The following is a 14,264-nucleotide window of genomic DNA, read 5'->3' as shown; positions in this document are numbered from 1 at the left end:
TACTGAGCCTGTGCTCTAGAGACTGCAAGCCACAACTACTGAGCCCACGTGCCACAACTAGTGAAGCCCGGGAGCCTAGAGCCTGTGCTCCACAACAAGAGAAGCCACCACAATGAGAAGCGTGCACACAGCAATGAAGAGTAGCCCCCGCTCACCGCAACTAGAGAAAGCCCATGTGCAGCAACGAAGACCCAATGCAGCCAAAAATAAATAAATAAAACTAAATAAAAAAATTTTTTTAAAAAGTGGTACAGGTCTAACTATGTGCGTTTCAAATAAAAAATTAAAAAAAAAAGAAATGCACCATCTTGGACCATGGCCAAGACTGACCGAATAAGAAGCTGCAGCTTAACAGAATCCCCAGATGATTCGCATGGATGTTAACGATTGAGAGGCATAGATTTAAGACACTGGACTGATCTAAGGCAACTAAAGTTTTTTTGTTTTTTTTTAACTTTTTAATTCAAAGAAAAGAAGAATAAACAGTGGAATCAAGAGCAAAACTGCTATACTACATATTAAACAATTGTAAGTGAACACTGTAATACCTTAAGACCTGAACTCCAATGATCAAGCACATTTTCCATCTTTTGAAGGTTTTCATCAGAAATAAGAAAATCGGTCCCAACTACTTCATGGGCATCTACAGGACTAGAATTAGACCTTGGTGAGGAAGAGTCAACTAAAAGATTCGAACTGAAGAAGTCCATAACCAGGTGAGGTGATTTCCTTGGGGACGACACTGGTGATGACCCTAGAAGAAAAGAAAAGTTGGAGTGGTTAGCTAAATTGAAAATAACCCAAACTGGTAAGGAGTTATACTGGAAGCCTACAAGATGTCAGTTATCAATGGAGGCTGAGGAAAATGCAGAGAATGGACTTTCAGTGTACTGAATCTGGCTGTTTTAAATTTCAGTATTGTCACTGATTTAGGACTGACCAGCACAAGAAGTCTCCTACACTTCCCTCCCCCACCCACAAATGACCTCTATCCCAAATAAGGATGTTTCATATACCTAGGTATAGCCTGAGCTGAAACTACTGTCATTCACATCATCATATCAACATTTACTAAATGCTTTTTATGTTCCTGTAATAAAAACGTCATAAGGATTAGCTCATAATACACACTACTCTAAGAAAAAGGTATTATTATCTCCATTTTACTGATGAGGAAACTGAGGTTTAGAAAGGGTTAAGTGACCAAGGTCAGAGTGGCTGTATATAAGTCATTATTACTTTATGTAAAACAATGGTGTGGGTTTTAACACTACTAAAATTCAACACTATAAGAGACTAGTTTAGTTTATCAAACACTCAGTTGTAAGGTACCCTGTGAGCCTTCAACATATAGGTGAGAAATATATGTATCTATATATATGTATGTACATATGTACATCACTCCCACCTCCTTCCCATGTACATGGGGGGTTGGTGTGAGAGCCAGAGCCAGAAAGAGAATTGGTATCTATCTTTAAAAAGCACAAAAATAGAAAAGTTACTATTTTATCACACATGAATATTGGAATTACAGACTATTCATCATAACTTCTCATGTATCTCACACTTTTACTATAAGGGTCCTAATAACCAAGACTGAAGGGCTTTCCTCTTTTCCTTACTGAATGTATCAAACAAAGAATAATCTACTATAGAACTTGTTATTTAAAAGTAAATCTTTCCAGAATACTTTGCAAAAGGGAAAATCATTCCCTAATACATATATTTTGTGTAAAAAAATGTATCAAAAAATGGTTCAGGCTAGTCATACAATGAAACACTACCTACATGTTCTGAAGATGGTTAAGGAACCCAAAGAAAAATGCAGAATGACAAAGTACATGAGTATTCTCTTTTACTACGATTAGATCTGCACTCAGGGAAAAAGCATGGCTCTGCTTTTTTGTTGTTGTTTTTAAATATATACTCACATTTTAAAAAATAGCATCAACTTAAGAATGTGGGAGGCTCCAAGTCTTCCATTTATAAGTGAGAAAACTAAAGGACAGAGGCATTTCTTATATGGTGGCTTAAATGGTCCTTACATTAAATAACACTGAATCAGGCTTCCCTGGCGGCGCAGTGGTTGAGAGTCCGCCTGCCGATGCAAGGGACACGGGTTTATGCCCCGGTCTGGGAAGATCCCACATGCTGCGGAGCGGCTGGGCCCGTGAGCCATGGCCACTGAGCCTGCGTGTCCGGAGCCTGTGCTCCCCAACGGGAGAGGCCACAACAGTGAGAGGCCCGCGTACCGAAAAAAAGATAAATAAAAAATAACACTGAATCACATAGTAAGAAAAGTCTATTTTGATTATTCTACGTCAAAGAAAAAGTTTCAGTCTGGTGTTAGTATGCTTTTACAACCTCTTTAACACTTGCTAATCTCACCCTTCAACAAAGAAAAAACAGACTTCAGGCTGAACATATCATCACTACTAGTATCCGGTCAAAATTTAACAACTTTGTTTTAGTTGCATTTATTTTAACCATTGCTTTCTAATTGTAACAAGTATATATTATTTTTATGCGATAATCAATAATGACAGATACAAATTTTCCTTTTAAAATCAATTTAAGCTAAAAATGAATATATCTAAAGAAAAACACTAAATAATAGGACAGGTGGTATAAAGATGGGACAAAAGTCATTAAGTTTGTACATGGATGCCTGAAAGTTGGGAAATAATGTTCTGGTTTATGAAAAAAATTAAATTGGCCAAAATGATATCCCATTGAATCTTTAAAAATATCTGCCCTTTGGGACTTCCCCGGTGGTCCAGTGGGTAAGACTCCACACTCCCAACACAGGGGGCCCGGGTTCGATCCCTGGTTGGGGAACTAGATCCCTCATGCATGCCACAACTAAAAGATCCCACATGCTGCAACGAAGATCCCACGTGCTGCAACTAAGACCCGGCACAGCCAAAATAAGTAAATAAATATTAAAAAAAAAAATCTGCTCTCTAATCTAGCAGTTTTAGGAAAAAATGCCACACATTATAATGCATTAACCTGTCTTAATTGTAGTATCTGACATCTTACAAAATAATTTAATTTTATTTTTAAGATTTTTTTGATGTGGACCATTTTTAAAGTCTTTATTGAATTTGTTACAATATCACTTCTGTTTTGTTTTTTTGGCTGCGAGGTATGTGGGATCTTAGCTCCCCAACCCGGGATTGGACCTGCACCCCCTGCACTGGAAGGGGAAGTCTTAACCACTGGACTGCCAGGGAAGTCCCCCAAATTATTTTATTTATTTTTATAAATTTATTTACTTATTTATTTTTGGCTGCGTTGGGTCTTTATTGCTGCACACAGGCTTTCTCTAGTTGCGGCGAGTGGGGGCTACTCTTCGTTGCGGTGCGTGGGCTTCTCACTGCAGTGGCTTCTTTGTTGCAGAGCACGGGCTCTAGGCACGCAGGCTTCAGTAGTTGCAGCATGTGGGCTCAGTAGTTGTGGTTCACGGGCTCTAGAGCGTGGGCTCAGTAGTTGTGGCGCACGGGCTTAGTTTGCTTCGCGGCATGTGGGATCTTCCCAGACCAGGGCTCAAACCCATGTCCCCTGAATTGGCAGGCAGATTCTCAACCACTGCATCACCAGGGAAGCCCCCAAAATTATTTTAAATAGTATTACTTAATAAATTAGTAATAATAGCATTTTAAAATCCTGCCAATAAGTAATATGCTGCAATTATTCCCCTTACTACATGGATACTATTCACCAAGCACAAAATGTTGTATATTAATAAAAATAAGCTAAGGAAAAGTCCTACCGTCTGTCTTTGAATGACTTGAAATATTTAAATCACATCTTTTTCCAACTTCCATCCTCGTTTCTCTTACTGCAGGGCTATTTCCTGCTGAAAAGAAAGAGATTTTTCTTTTAATTAAACCTAACCAGTCTTACGTAGAATGCCTAATCACACACACCTAATTTAAGAAGGTAGCTGTACACAAGTCAGATTTTAGAACAAGGAAAATACAGTATGCTGGGATACAGGAACGTTATGACAAAGAATAGGAAGAAAGAAAAAAGTGTGACTCGAAAAGTCTTATTGTATCATTAATAGGCTCAATTCACCCAAAAAATATGGATGAAAAAGAATTCAGTCTACTAATGGCATTCAATTCACACTAAAAGAGTAAGTGGATGAATGACATTAGAACTTAGAAAAGCTGTCTTATCCCACAACACTGGATATTTCCGGGGCCCGCTGCTTTTCACTAGCTGCATTCAAACTAAAGTGACACCGGTTCCCCCCAAACAGGGACTTCTTTACTTGCACCTCAGAAACCTTTAGTTAATACACGGCAAAAAGGAAACTGGGAAAAAAACCTCACAAGGATGGCTGTGTCAGAGGCTTACAGAGACTTTGTCAACTTCAACACACCCTATTTACCAAGCAACGGCAATACCAAGAGTAAAGAGAATGGGATAAATTTACATAGTCCATTCTAACCAAGTCTGTGTGTGAATTAGGATATCTAAACTCACTGCATGTTGTACGCTTAGATCTCAAATCCTTTTTGAAAAGGGCAGAGCATAAACAAATGAATACTATCTTACATGCTAGAAAAGACCAGGGTTCTTAGGTCCAAAGTGATTGCTTTAAGACAGTATTCAGCACTTTGGGTTTGCTCATTAGGAAGTGCATATAATCAAAACATGGTCGAGATCACTGATGGAGAATGAATAAATCCAAGGCTCATATCTCTTGAAGATCAACAGAATTTGGGCAGAAAGTGTTCAGTGTTAGTACGTTTCAGTGTTAGAAGAAATATGTAGAAGAAATATGTATGTTTTCAGGTTCTGGTCCTATTTGTTGATCCAGTGTCATAGGCTGAGGAGCAATGAAAACTCCATGTCTACAGAGGGAGAGGAACAACAGACACTAGGGCTGTGACTTACCAGGAACCCAAGAGCCTGCTGGCTCTGACTAGGCTGTGTCATGTGCTTCAACAAGGGATCCTTGGAGTTATGCTTATTGTTGATAACTGCTCATTATCAGGGTTGTTTTAGGAGGGCTATCTGCACCCCTTGAAAGAACGCTTGTTTTGAGTGAGCTGTTTGGAATCTTGTATCAAATAAGGAACAGATTGGTAAAAGGAGCTTTATCTTCCTTTCTCTACCTTTCACTCACTCATCTATCAACACACATCCTGGTTTGTGTTAGTTCTCAATTCTGTCAGTGACACAGTTCAAAAATGGGTTCACCTTTGCAGTAACAATCCAAACAGTCCTCCAGGTCCGTATAAATACTGCTGACAAAGTCCTAGCACATGGTTCGTGAACTTAAGGGGTTCTGAGGGCTACTTATAGACCATCTCTAATTTGGGGGCTTGGGCATTTCGTTTCCAGTGTCTCCCGGCATAAAACCATTGTAACAAGTACAGAGATGCAACATACTCCACTAAAAGACATGTAATTGCTACAGTGTTGCTCTAATTTTATGACTTTTCATAAAATAGCTAAATGAAGTTCAAATAAAAATCCAACTGTTATATAAGAGCCAAGAAAAAGTATTAAAATGTAAAATTTCCCCCAAATTATAGTGATATACACTGTTGATTGAGAAGAATCACTGGAGAAGTATTTTCACAATCAAAAGTCAACAGCATTAAAAAACTCAGTAACATCTTAAATGAAGAGACATCTCGAAAAATATACATAACCTGGATTTTGAAGAATATCATCAATTATAGTAGGAATTCTAATATCTGGCACCACTTCTCCCTTAGAATGAGACGGCTGCGAAGCACTTGATTCAATATTTGGAGTCACTATAGCATAACGAAGCAGTTCTTCATACTCTTCCTATGAGAAGCCAACAATAAATAATGTATTATATCCCTGTCACAAGGCACACTCAGGCAAAAGAATGGTAAAGGCACAAAGATGTTTCCTACTTCAGTTCCCGAAACAGTATGCCCAAACGATAGTAAGGAATATGTACTTTTATGTTTTTCATTCATTATTTACTCACTCTCTTGTAGTAAGTAAAATTTCTTAAAAACAAGCAAAAAATCCAACAAATATACCTACCCAAATTTCTTCTAGTGCTAATGCCTTAGTACCCATATTCCTTCAGCATGTCAATTTAAAACAGTGACACAGATTACCTAGAGCAGTTTCCTGAAGCTGATCAACATCTACAACACAGAAGAGCCCTCTTTCAATTGGTAGCTGCTTGCAGGTGGGAAAAGACATGGCAATTTCTCTGCTTTTCTGAAATTTAGTTCTAAGATGCTGCTCCCAAAGACTCCACAACAGGAAGGTCTAGGGATGAAAAGTAGTTTTAGCTCTGATCAATCCCTGCTCCCACCCAATTCTACAACAACCCTGAGTCTCTTTTCATATGTAAGCATGGAAAGAGTATGAGAGATACTGGAAGAGAAAGAATACTGAAGATAAAAAGAGAACACAATGCCAACCTGCATTCTACCTGCTGGCACATCATGGCACATGCCAAAGGAGGATAAAAAAAAGCACGCCATAAAGTGTAGACCTTACAGGAATATTCCTCAAGTTAAAAAAAAAAAAAGTGGAATTTCCTAATATAGATAGTTAGATATTTGTTTAGCCAAACCAAAAAATTCTATCAGTGAAGTAAAAAATATACTGGAACTTAGTCTCCATTCAAAAGGGGTTGGTCACTGAGGCAACAAATATTCCTATTCAGGAGTAATTTCTAAGGATATTATGCCATGGACCCAGAGAACATCTTTGCAGTAAAAATGGGGGGAAGGTTTTCAAGAATATGAAATGTCATTATTCTAAAGAATTAATATTAATTTTTCTCCATAAAAAGTTTAGTTCAGATACAGAAAACTCCACTATCATCATTTCATTGGTCATAACTGTCTTATTATTTGATTCACCTTCAGGATGAAGAAAAATGACGCTAAAAATTACCTCCTTGAAGTGTCACAGTAAATATCTGCTGAATTGAGTTAATAGAGATTCTGCCTAAAGCAAAGAAAGAACCTTACCTTAATAAGACCATTATGATATGGTATAGGTGTTTGAAAATTAGCAACCCTTACTTTTTCCCTGTTTTCTATGAGTAAGAATATTTAACTGTCTAAACACACTCAAGTTTCTGGCCATGAATATATCATAGTGTCTTGTGTTTCCCAAAAGAATAGATGTAATTGCAGTCAGAGTTCTGAAGTCAAAACTACCTTGTAGACTATGTAAGTAGTCAATATCAATACGTTTCAAACTAATTTCCAAGAAGGTACTTCAGGGAATCCACAATATTTTCTTCATATTTCATTTTTAAGCTATTTAACTCTTTAAAAAATTAATAAAAGAGCATACACTATCAAAGGTGACATATATACTAAATTTTAACAGGCCAGAAGCTGTATATTATTAAATTTGTTTGTTAGTTGGAATAAAGCTCCTTCTGCCATTGATGTCAAATTCTTGTGAACATGTCATAGATTGGAAAGGCTGTAGCTCTGTACAAGTTTATGTTTTGTTGTTATTTTAACTTCACACCTGTACACATCTGCTCAAGTAAGCTGTACAGGTGAGCACACAACTATGACATAGGTGGTCCACACCAACTACCAGCCACTCAAACTCAAGCACATCTGATGGGGTCAGTCCCTCCTTATGACACGGGAGTGATGAGCTGTGTGGTAGCCAGTGACTTCACACCTTGTCACATGCTTATCATTAGCACTTACTCTAAGTTTGAGTCTTTGGGTGCTGCTTGTGTGATAAAAAAGTGTGAAGATCTTATAAGGTGTTTACATTTTAGTATTAAAGGTCCTGTGAGTTTTTTCCCCACCACCACTAAGCAATCCTCAGACACCACTTGGGTGTCTATAATTCAACTCAATTCTGACACTTTCCACCAGAGATAGCATCAGATTCCAAAGGTGAAGGGATCAGTCCCACAAAACTGCCCTCCCCCACCCCACAACTTCAGATGCCAGTCGCAAGTCCAGGTTATCACCTGTGCTTCTGACCAACCAGCTATGGACTGGAGGTTCCAAAGACCCACTCCTTGGGTTTGAGTAATTTGCTAGAGGGCTCACAGAACTCGGAGAAACATTTTACTTACTAGATTACCAGTAAAAGGATATAACCCAGAAATAGCCAGATGGAAGAAATATACAGGGCAAGGTATGGGGAAGGGGCATGGAGCTTCCGTACCCTCTCCTGGCAGGCCAGTCACCCAGCACTTACACGTGTTCACCAACTGGAAGCTCCCCAAACCCAGTCCTTTTGGGTTTTGACGCAGGCTTCAATAAATAGGCATAATTGAATAAATCAATGACCACTGGCGATTGATTCAACTGCCAAGACCCTCTCCCTGAGGTCAGGGGGGTGTGACTGAACGTTTCAACCCTCTGATAACATGGTTGTCTCTCCTGGCAACCAGTCCCCATCCTTAGGCGAGGTCCAAAAGTCACATCATCAACATAACAAAAGATACCATCATTCTCACTAGTTAGGAAATTCCAATAGGTTTAGGAGCTCTGTGGCAGAAATGGGATGAAGACCAACTATTTATTTATTATAACTCACAATATCACAGGTATAAATAAGTTAATCAGTTCTCTCCTGAAGGAAGTTTGGATATGGCAAAGATGAAGGGTGCAGGACAACACTGTTGCCTAAAGAGATAGCACTATATGGGAGAGGTAACATCCAAAGGGAAGGCAAGGATGAAACATCTAAGTCACAATTCCAGACCACTTTTACCCTAGTAAATATTCACAGATACTTTTCCAATAGCTTCCCAATTCCTAAACCTGTTATTTCAATTAAAGGAACACATCTGTTTCATAAAATATTTCCCTGAAGCTTCTGTCATCTTATGCAGTGCCAGTAACAACTTACTCTACTTAGGCATAAACATACCATCCAGCTTTTCCCCTCTTAAGTAATATAACCATAAAACCCAAGATATACCGTGTCCATATTCTCTCATTTAAAATCTACTCTAGAAATCTGAATCCATATTTTTGATGATAAAACACTTAGAATTAAAAGAAATTGAAAACATTTCATATAAAAGCCACGCCTTCCGTAGTCAATGTACCTGTCACTGTCCAGGTCCTGGGCACCAGCAGGTGCTGAATGGTATGGCAACAGGGGCCAGAACCAACAGTGGAACACTGGGGAATCTAGGGCCCCAGAACTCTGGATGGCTTGATATTGGATTAATTTGCATTAAAGTGAAAGCAGCATTCACATGAGAAAGCTACAAAGAGAAAATTTCAAGAAAAAATGTTTCTTCAGATTTCCAGCTTCTCCTCTCACTGTGTTGTTTGAAGCCTTTGTACAGAGAATGCTGGAAGCGTTCATGATTATTTTCTGAAAGGTTAATTAAAACAATGTAAGGTATTTCCCAAGGCTTGTAAAATAATTCCCAAAGTTTGATATTATTATAATTTGATACACATTATAATTATAAATGTAAATGGCATGAATGAATGAAAAATGTATTCCTAGTTTTCCCTCATATTGTCTCTTGTTTGAAATAAATAAGTCATGACAAATTTAGACATGTCTTCCTACCTGAAGTTCTGAAGAGACAGAACTGCCTCGGTCGGATTCATTGTGCAAAACTGGAGGTGAGCATTTCTCCTCATCTGATGACATTCTGTACAAATACTATAAAACAGGAGAAGCTAAATTCAGTTTGTTTTTTGCAATATTTAAACTAAAGTAAAATGTTTTCTATATACATATATGTGTGTGTAATAACATCCTACCCTATAAACAATAACCATTCGATATGTTAAAATCATTTAACATACTGAACACCCACAGACGAAATCACTGGGCAAGAAAGACAAAGACTCACTTCCCAGTATATAACGTAGTCAAGGAGATGAGACAAATACATGAAAGGTTAAAGAAAAAATGGAGGCTCCCCAGAAAAATCCATGGTAGGGGCTGCTGAGAATCAGAACGTGTGATCACTGTTCAACAGTGTGTGAGGACCTAGATGCTGCATCCTTTCCCACAAGATACTGAACCAAGAGAGAAGGAACAACCTGTGTAAATTCTCTGCTTGGCGAACTGACCTTTTGGGAATACTATTTTAAGAAAAGCAAGCCTATATGGAACAATAGATTCTAATACCATGCAAAGAAAAATTGTTTAAGGTCTTAACCAAAAAAATAAATAATAATAACATTACTGGTAGTAACAAGTACATAAGTTCCTTAAAAGGCATATTCAAATGATCCGAACACCAGTTATATGTAAGACATTGGTGAGAAAGGTAAGATGAAGTCCTTGTCCTCAAGGACTCTGCAATCTGTAAGGAGGGCCAGACATGTATATATTAGAAATGACTGATAGAAAAAGTGCTGTTAGATCCTAAAACAACAGAGGCACAAAGTAGGGAGGTCAGAGTAGCCTTTTTCACAGGGTAGGATGATGAGGGTATGAAGGAGTGGGAATAAACGATCAGGGTGTTGAGACCTGAAAGACAGATAAATGATTAAAGGATATGCAAGGCAATAGCGCAGCATAAGCAAAGTCAATGAGGCATGGACACATACTCCAGGAACTGCAAGTAGTTTGTGAGGCTAAAGCAAAGGGTACAGAGCAAGGTTTGGCTAAGGATGAAACAGGCAAGGTAAGGAGCAGCCAGATCATGGAAGATCATAATTATGTCATGTTAAAAAGTTTCGTCTTTCTTCTAAGAGAAGTTATTAAAGTCTTAAACAGGTGATAACATGATCAGGCTTGTCTTTTAGAAAGATCACTCTGGCAGCTTTCAGGATGGATTTGAGAGGTGGGATACTGAAGAAAGAGCAACGGAGAGCCAACTTCAGTAGTCCAAGAGATAAATGTTCCCTCTGGCAAATGGGGACCTGAATGGAGGAGGCAGCAATGGGAAGTGGACGGAGTTATGCCTGTAAGACAGTTGTGTTATGGCAGTGGAAATTCGAGATCACGATCAACAATTGGTTAAGGGGTTAATGGGAGGAAATGTTGATCTCTTCCAGATTTCTGGCTTGCAACTAGATGGATGGTAGTGCTACTCCCCAAGGCAAGGAATACAGGAAGACAAGCAGGTTGGGAGAAAGGGTAATGGGCTCACTATCAGACTTGTTGGGTATGAGGTGCCTCCGAGGCACGGAAGTGAGGCTGCCGGTATGCAGTATCTTGGGCACACCACTTATGCAATGCACAACTCCAAGGACTGCCATTCACAATGGCTACAATGTGAATGGTACTTTCTGGAGTTAAGCAAGGTGGGAGCCCTGCACTGGATGTATAGGTTTCGAGATTCATTTTGAGGAATCGTCAGCATAATGGGAACTGCTAAAAAAAGAGAGAGGATAAGATCACTTATGAAAAGGAGTGTGAGAGAGAGTGCTTATTCTGAGGTCCTTACACCCAAACTGTATGCAATATTTTTAGCACATGTGTATTTTTCTAGGAAGAGGATTCTCAGCTTCCAATGTGTCCAGAGGGTACTATAACCTTAGTGAAGTTAAGGGCCACTACTGTAGCAAGAGGAGGGTTAAAATCAGAACCGCTAATATTTAAAGGGGAAGTGAGAAGAGCCAGCAAAGATTGAAAAGGAAGTCAGAACAGTAGAACAACGAGAACAGCATCACAAAAGCTTCCAGGAGAGAGTGGTCAGAAACAGATGCCAAAGGAAGATGAGAATCTGATAGAGTCCCTTGAATTTGGCAATCAGGAAGTTGCTGGGGCATTTAGCCTGAACAATTTCAGTGGACAGTGGAACAAGTCTCAATCACAGTGGGCTGAAAATTAAGAGATGAAGAAAATGAAATAGAAAGGGCAGATACAGGGAGAAGTGCAATATTAGAATGGAAACATAGGTTGGGGTTAGACTGTGGAAAGGAAATTTCAACTTTATTCAATGAGCATTACTGTGTAGAGACATGATAAGTAAATGAAATCTCAGCATGACTGACTTTAGTTAAGCCAATTAGGGAGGATAAAATAAGCACATACGTCTGCAGCAAGGAATGGCTGCTTCACGGACTTCAAATCCACCACTGTGGTAACTTTGTCCCTTCTATTTCAATTCCCTTCTTCCTTTAGGATGTGCTTGCAGACTGGTAATAAGGGGGGCAGGGGTTGGGGGGTGCTGATTATTTAAAAAACAAATAAGCTGAGAAGTATGGTCAGATCTCAAAAAGAATTTCTGAATATAGACACTGAAGACACAAAACAACTACTGTACTTTTGGAAAATATGCTATAAATCTTCCATCTGCCCTGTTTTGATGCCAACAAGGTATGACAGTTTATCTAAAACTCTACCAACAGTAGCATTTTCCTTACTGTTTCTAGTTCAGAGACAAAGGAGAAAAATGAAACATGCTTTGATGGGAAGCAGATGTACATCAGATAACTAAATTTTCAGTATTCTCTAACCCAAGATATCAGAAACCACGAGATAAAAAGTTCCGAGCCCTTGTCTATTGCCAGAGAAATCAAATTACATCTTGGTAATTGCCTGGCTGATAGGGGAAGCGAGGTCCGGGAATTCAAATTAACCTCCAAGAGGCAGAGAGTGAATTAACGTGCGAGCGGGCAGCAGGGTGACGTCCCTGCGCCCTTGAGCTGTCTTAGCTGCAGGCAAGGAGAGGGGGTGCGCCAGCCCCTCCCCACCTCAGGGACTACAGAGGGAGAAGCAGCTGCGAGCAAGCAAACGGCTACAAGTTCTCTTCAATCACTTTCTCTTATCCCTGTGTTAATCGAATTCTTACTTTAAAACAAAGTATTAGCCATAAAAAGAAATGAAATTGAGATATTTGTAGTGAGGTGGATGAACCTAGGGTTTGTCATACAGAATGAAGTAAGTCAGAAAGAGAAAGACAAATACATATGGAATCTAAGAAAAAAAAAAGGTCATGAAGAACCTAGGGGTAAGACGGGAATAAAGACACAGACCTACTAGAGAATGGACTTGAGGATATGGGGAGGGGGAAGGGTAAGCTGTGACAAAGTGAGAGAGTGGCATGGACATATATACGCTACCAAACGTAAAATAGATAGCTAGTGGGAAGCAGCCGCATAGCACAGGGAGATCAGTTCAGTGCTTTGTGACCACCTAGAGGGGTGGGATAGGGAGGGTTGGGGGGAGGGAGTTGCAAGAGGGAAGAGATATGGGAACATATGTATATGTATAACTGATTCACTTTGTTATAAAGCAGAAACTAATACACCATTGTAAAGCAATTATACTCCAATAAAGATGTTTCTAAAAACCCCAAAAAACAAAGGGTTAGCCATGGTCATTTTACCCCCTAACGTTTTAAATGACCCGAACCTATAGCGACAATACCGCTATACTTCAGGCACCCCTCACTCCTGCCCTCTCTTCCCGGACGGCTCGGAGGGAAAAAACCTCTCGACCTTGCCGCCCCGCAGAACAGTTGAAGGGCCCGCGTTTCGGGAAGATGCCCCCAGCCCTGTCCTGTCCGATCCCCGGGGGCGCCAACCCAGGCCGAGACACTTTAAACCCCACTCCAGTGCCTCCGCCAGGGGCGCGGGGCTCGCCCGCGGCGCCGCTACCCACCACCTCGGCTCTCCGCAAACACGGACTCCTTCCTCCGCGTCTTGTCTCCGCGTCGCCGCTGAGACAACAGTGAGTCCAGCGTCTTCCTCAGCAGCAACCTGACAGTTTCAAACTGCACGGAGGAAATAAGGACGGCCCCGAGCATTGGCCCCGAGCTTCAGCAACCTGCCGTCTGATTGGTCTGAGATCCGGGGGCGGGGCAGGAAGGAGAAGCCGGAATTAAGTTTCTTAGGGAGAGCCCCGCCCCTTGCATCGGCTTGTTCGGAGCGGGAGGAGTCTTAGGGAGCCCTGCCCAGCGTACAGGAGCCCGTGATCAGTTCCGTTCTGCGCCTGCGGGAGACCGGGCGGCTCTGAGAGCAAGTTTGGTTAGAGACTGCTGAGCAGGGCTGAAGTCCCCTAGGATGTTATGCAGCTGTCTGTGCGATAATGCCCATAGCCTATGCGTGTAGTCCTCATGCATGTGAATCATCTGCTTCCACAGGTGCCCTGCAGCAGAATCACCTGCTGATTCCTTCAGTCTTAGGCAGGGCCAGGGAATCTGAATTTTTAACAAAGACCAACAGTGATTCTGACGCAGGGGTCTGCGGACCAGGCTTTAAGAAACTGCCAGACTAGGTTTTACTAGTGACTTCAAACGTGTCAGATTGCAAGGCAAGCCCGTCGGGCGAAGTGAGTATTGACCTTAGAATCATCATAAGTATATCCTGGCTGTATCACGTCTCACT

The 14,264-nt window shown here is 40.4% G+C and overlaps 1 protein-coding gene across 5 annotated transcripts in view; it reads right to left on the bottom strand.

Annotated features, from left to right (window-relative positions):
• POC5 (POC5 centriolar protein) overlaps positions 1 to 13,655 on the bottom strand; it is a 34,409-nt gene extending 20,754 nt beyond the window's left edge. For 2 of the 5 annotated variants that reach the window (XM_032628746.1, XM_032628751.1), the window contains exons 1-5: positions 13,540 to 13,652; positions 9,541 to 9,636; positions 5,676 to 5,817; positions 3,776 to 3,862; positions 549 to 754 (exon numbers count right to left, since the gene is read on the bottom strand). In XM_032628746.1, the coding sequence (XP_032484637.1) occupies positions 549 to 754; positions 3,776 to 3,862; positions 5,676 to 5,817; positions 9,541 to 9,624 (519 nt within the window). In that variant the 5' untranslated portion in view covers positions 9,625 to 9,636; positions 13,540 to 13,652. Of the gene's footprint in view, positions 1 to 548; positions 755 to 3,775; positions 3,863 to 5,675; positions 5,818 to 9,540; positions 9,637 to 13,539 lie in introns of all 5 variants that reach the window. The other 3 variants (XM_032628748.1, XM_032628749.1, XM_032628747.1) reach the window with 3 other exon arrangements.
• Between the last annotated feature and the right edge of the window lie 609 nt (positions 13,656 to 14,264).

This window comes from Phocoena sinus, chromosome 3 (assembly GCF_008692025.1).
Source record: "Phocoena sinus isolate mPhoSin1 chromosome 3, mPhoSin1.pri, whole genome shotgun sequence".
NCBI classification, from domain to species: domain Eukaryota; kingdom Metazoa; phylum Chordata; class Mammalia; order Artiodactyla; family Phocoenidae; genus Phocoena; species Phocoena sinus.
Note: the sequence above shows the minus strand (reverse complement) of the source record. Positions and strands in the feature narration are given on the sequence as shown.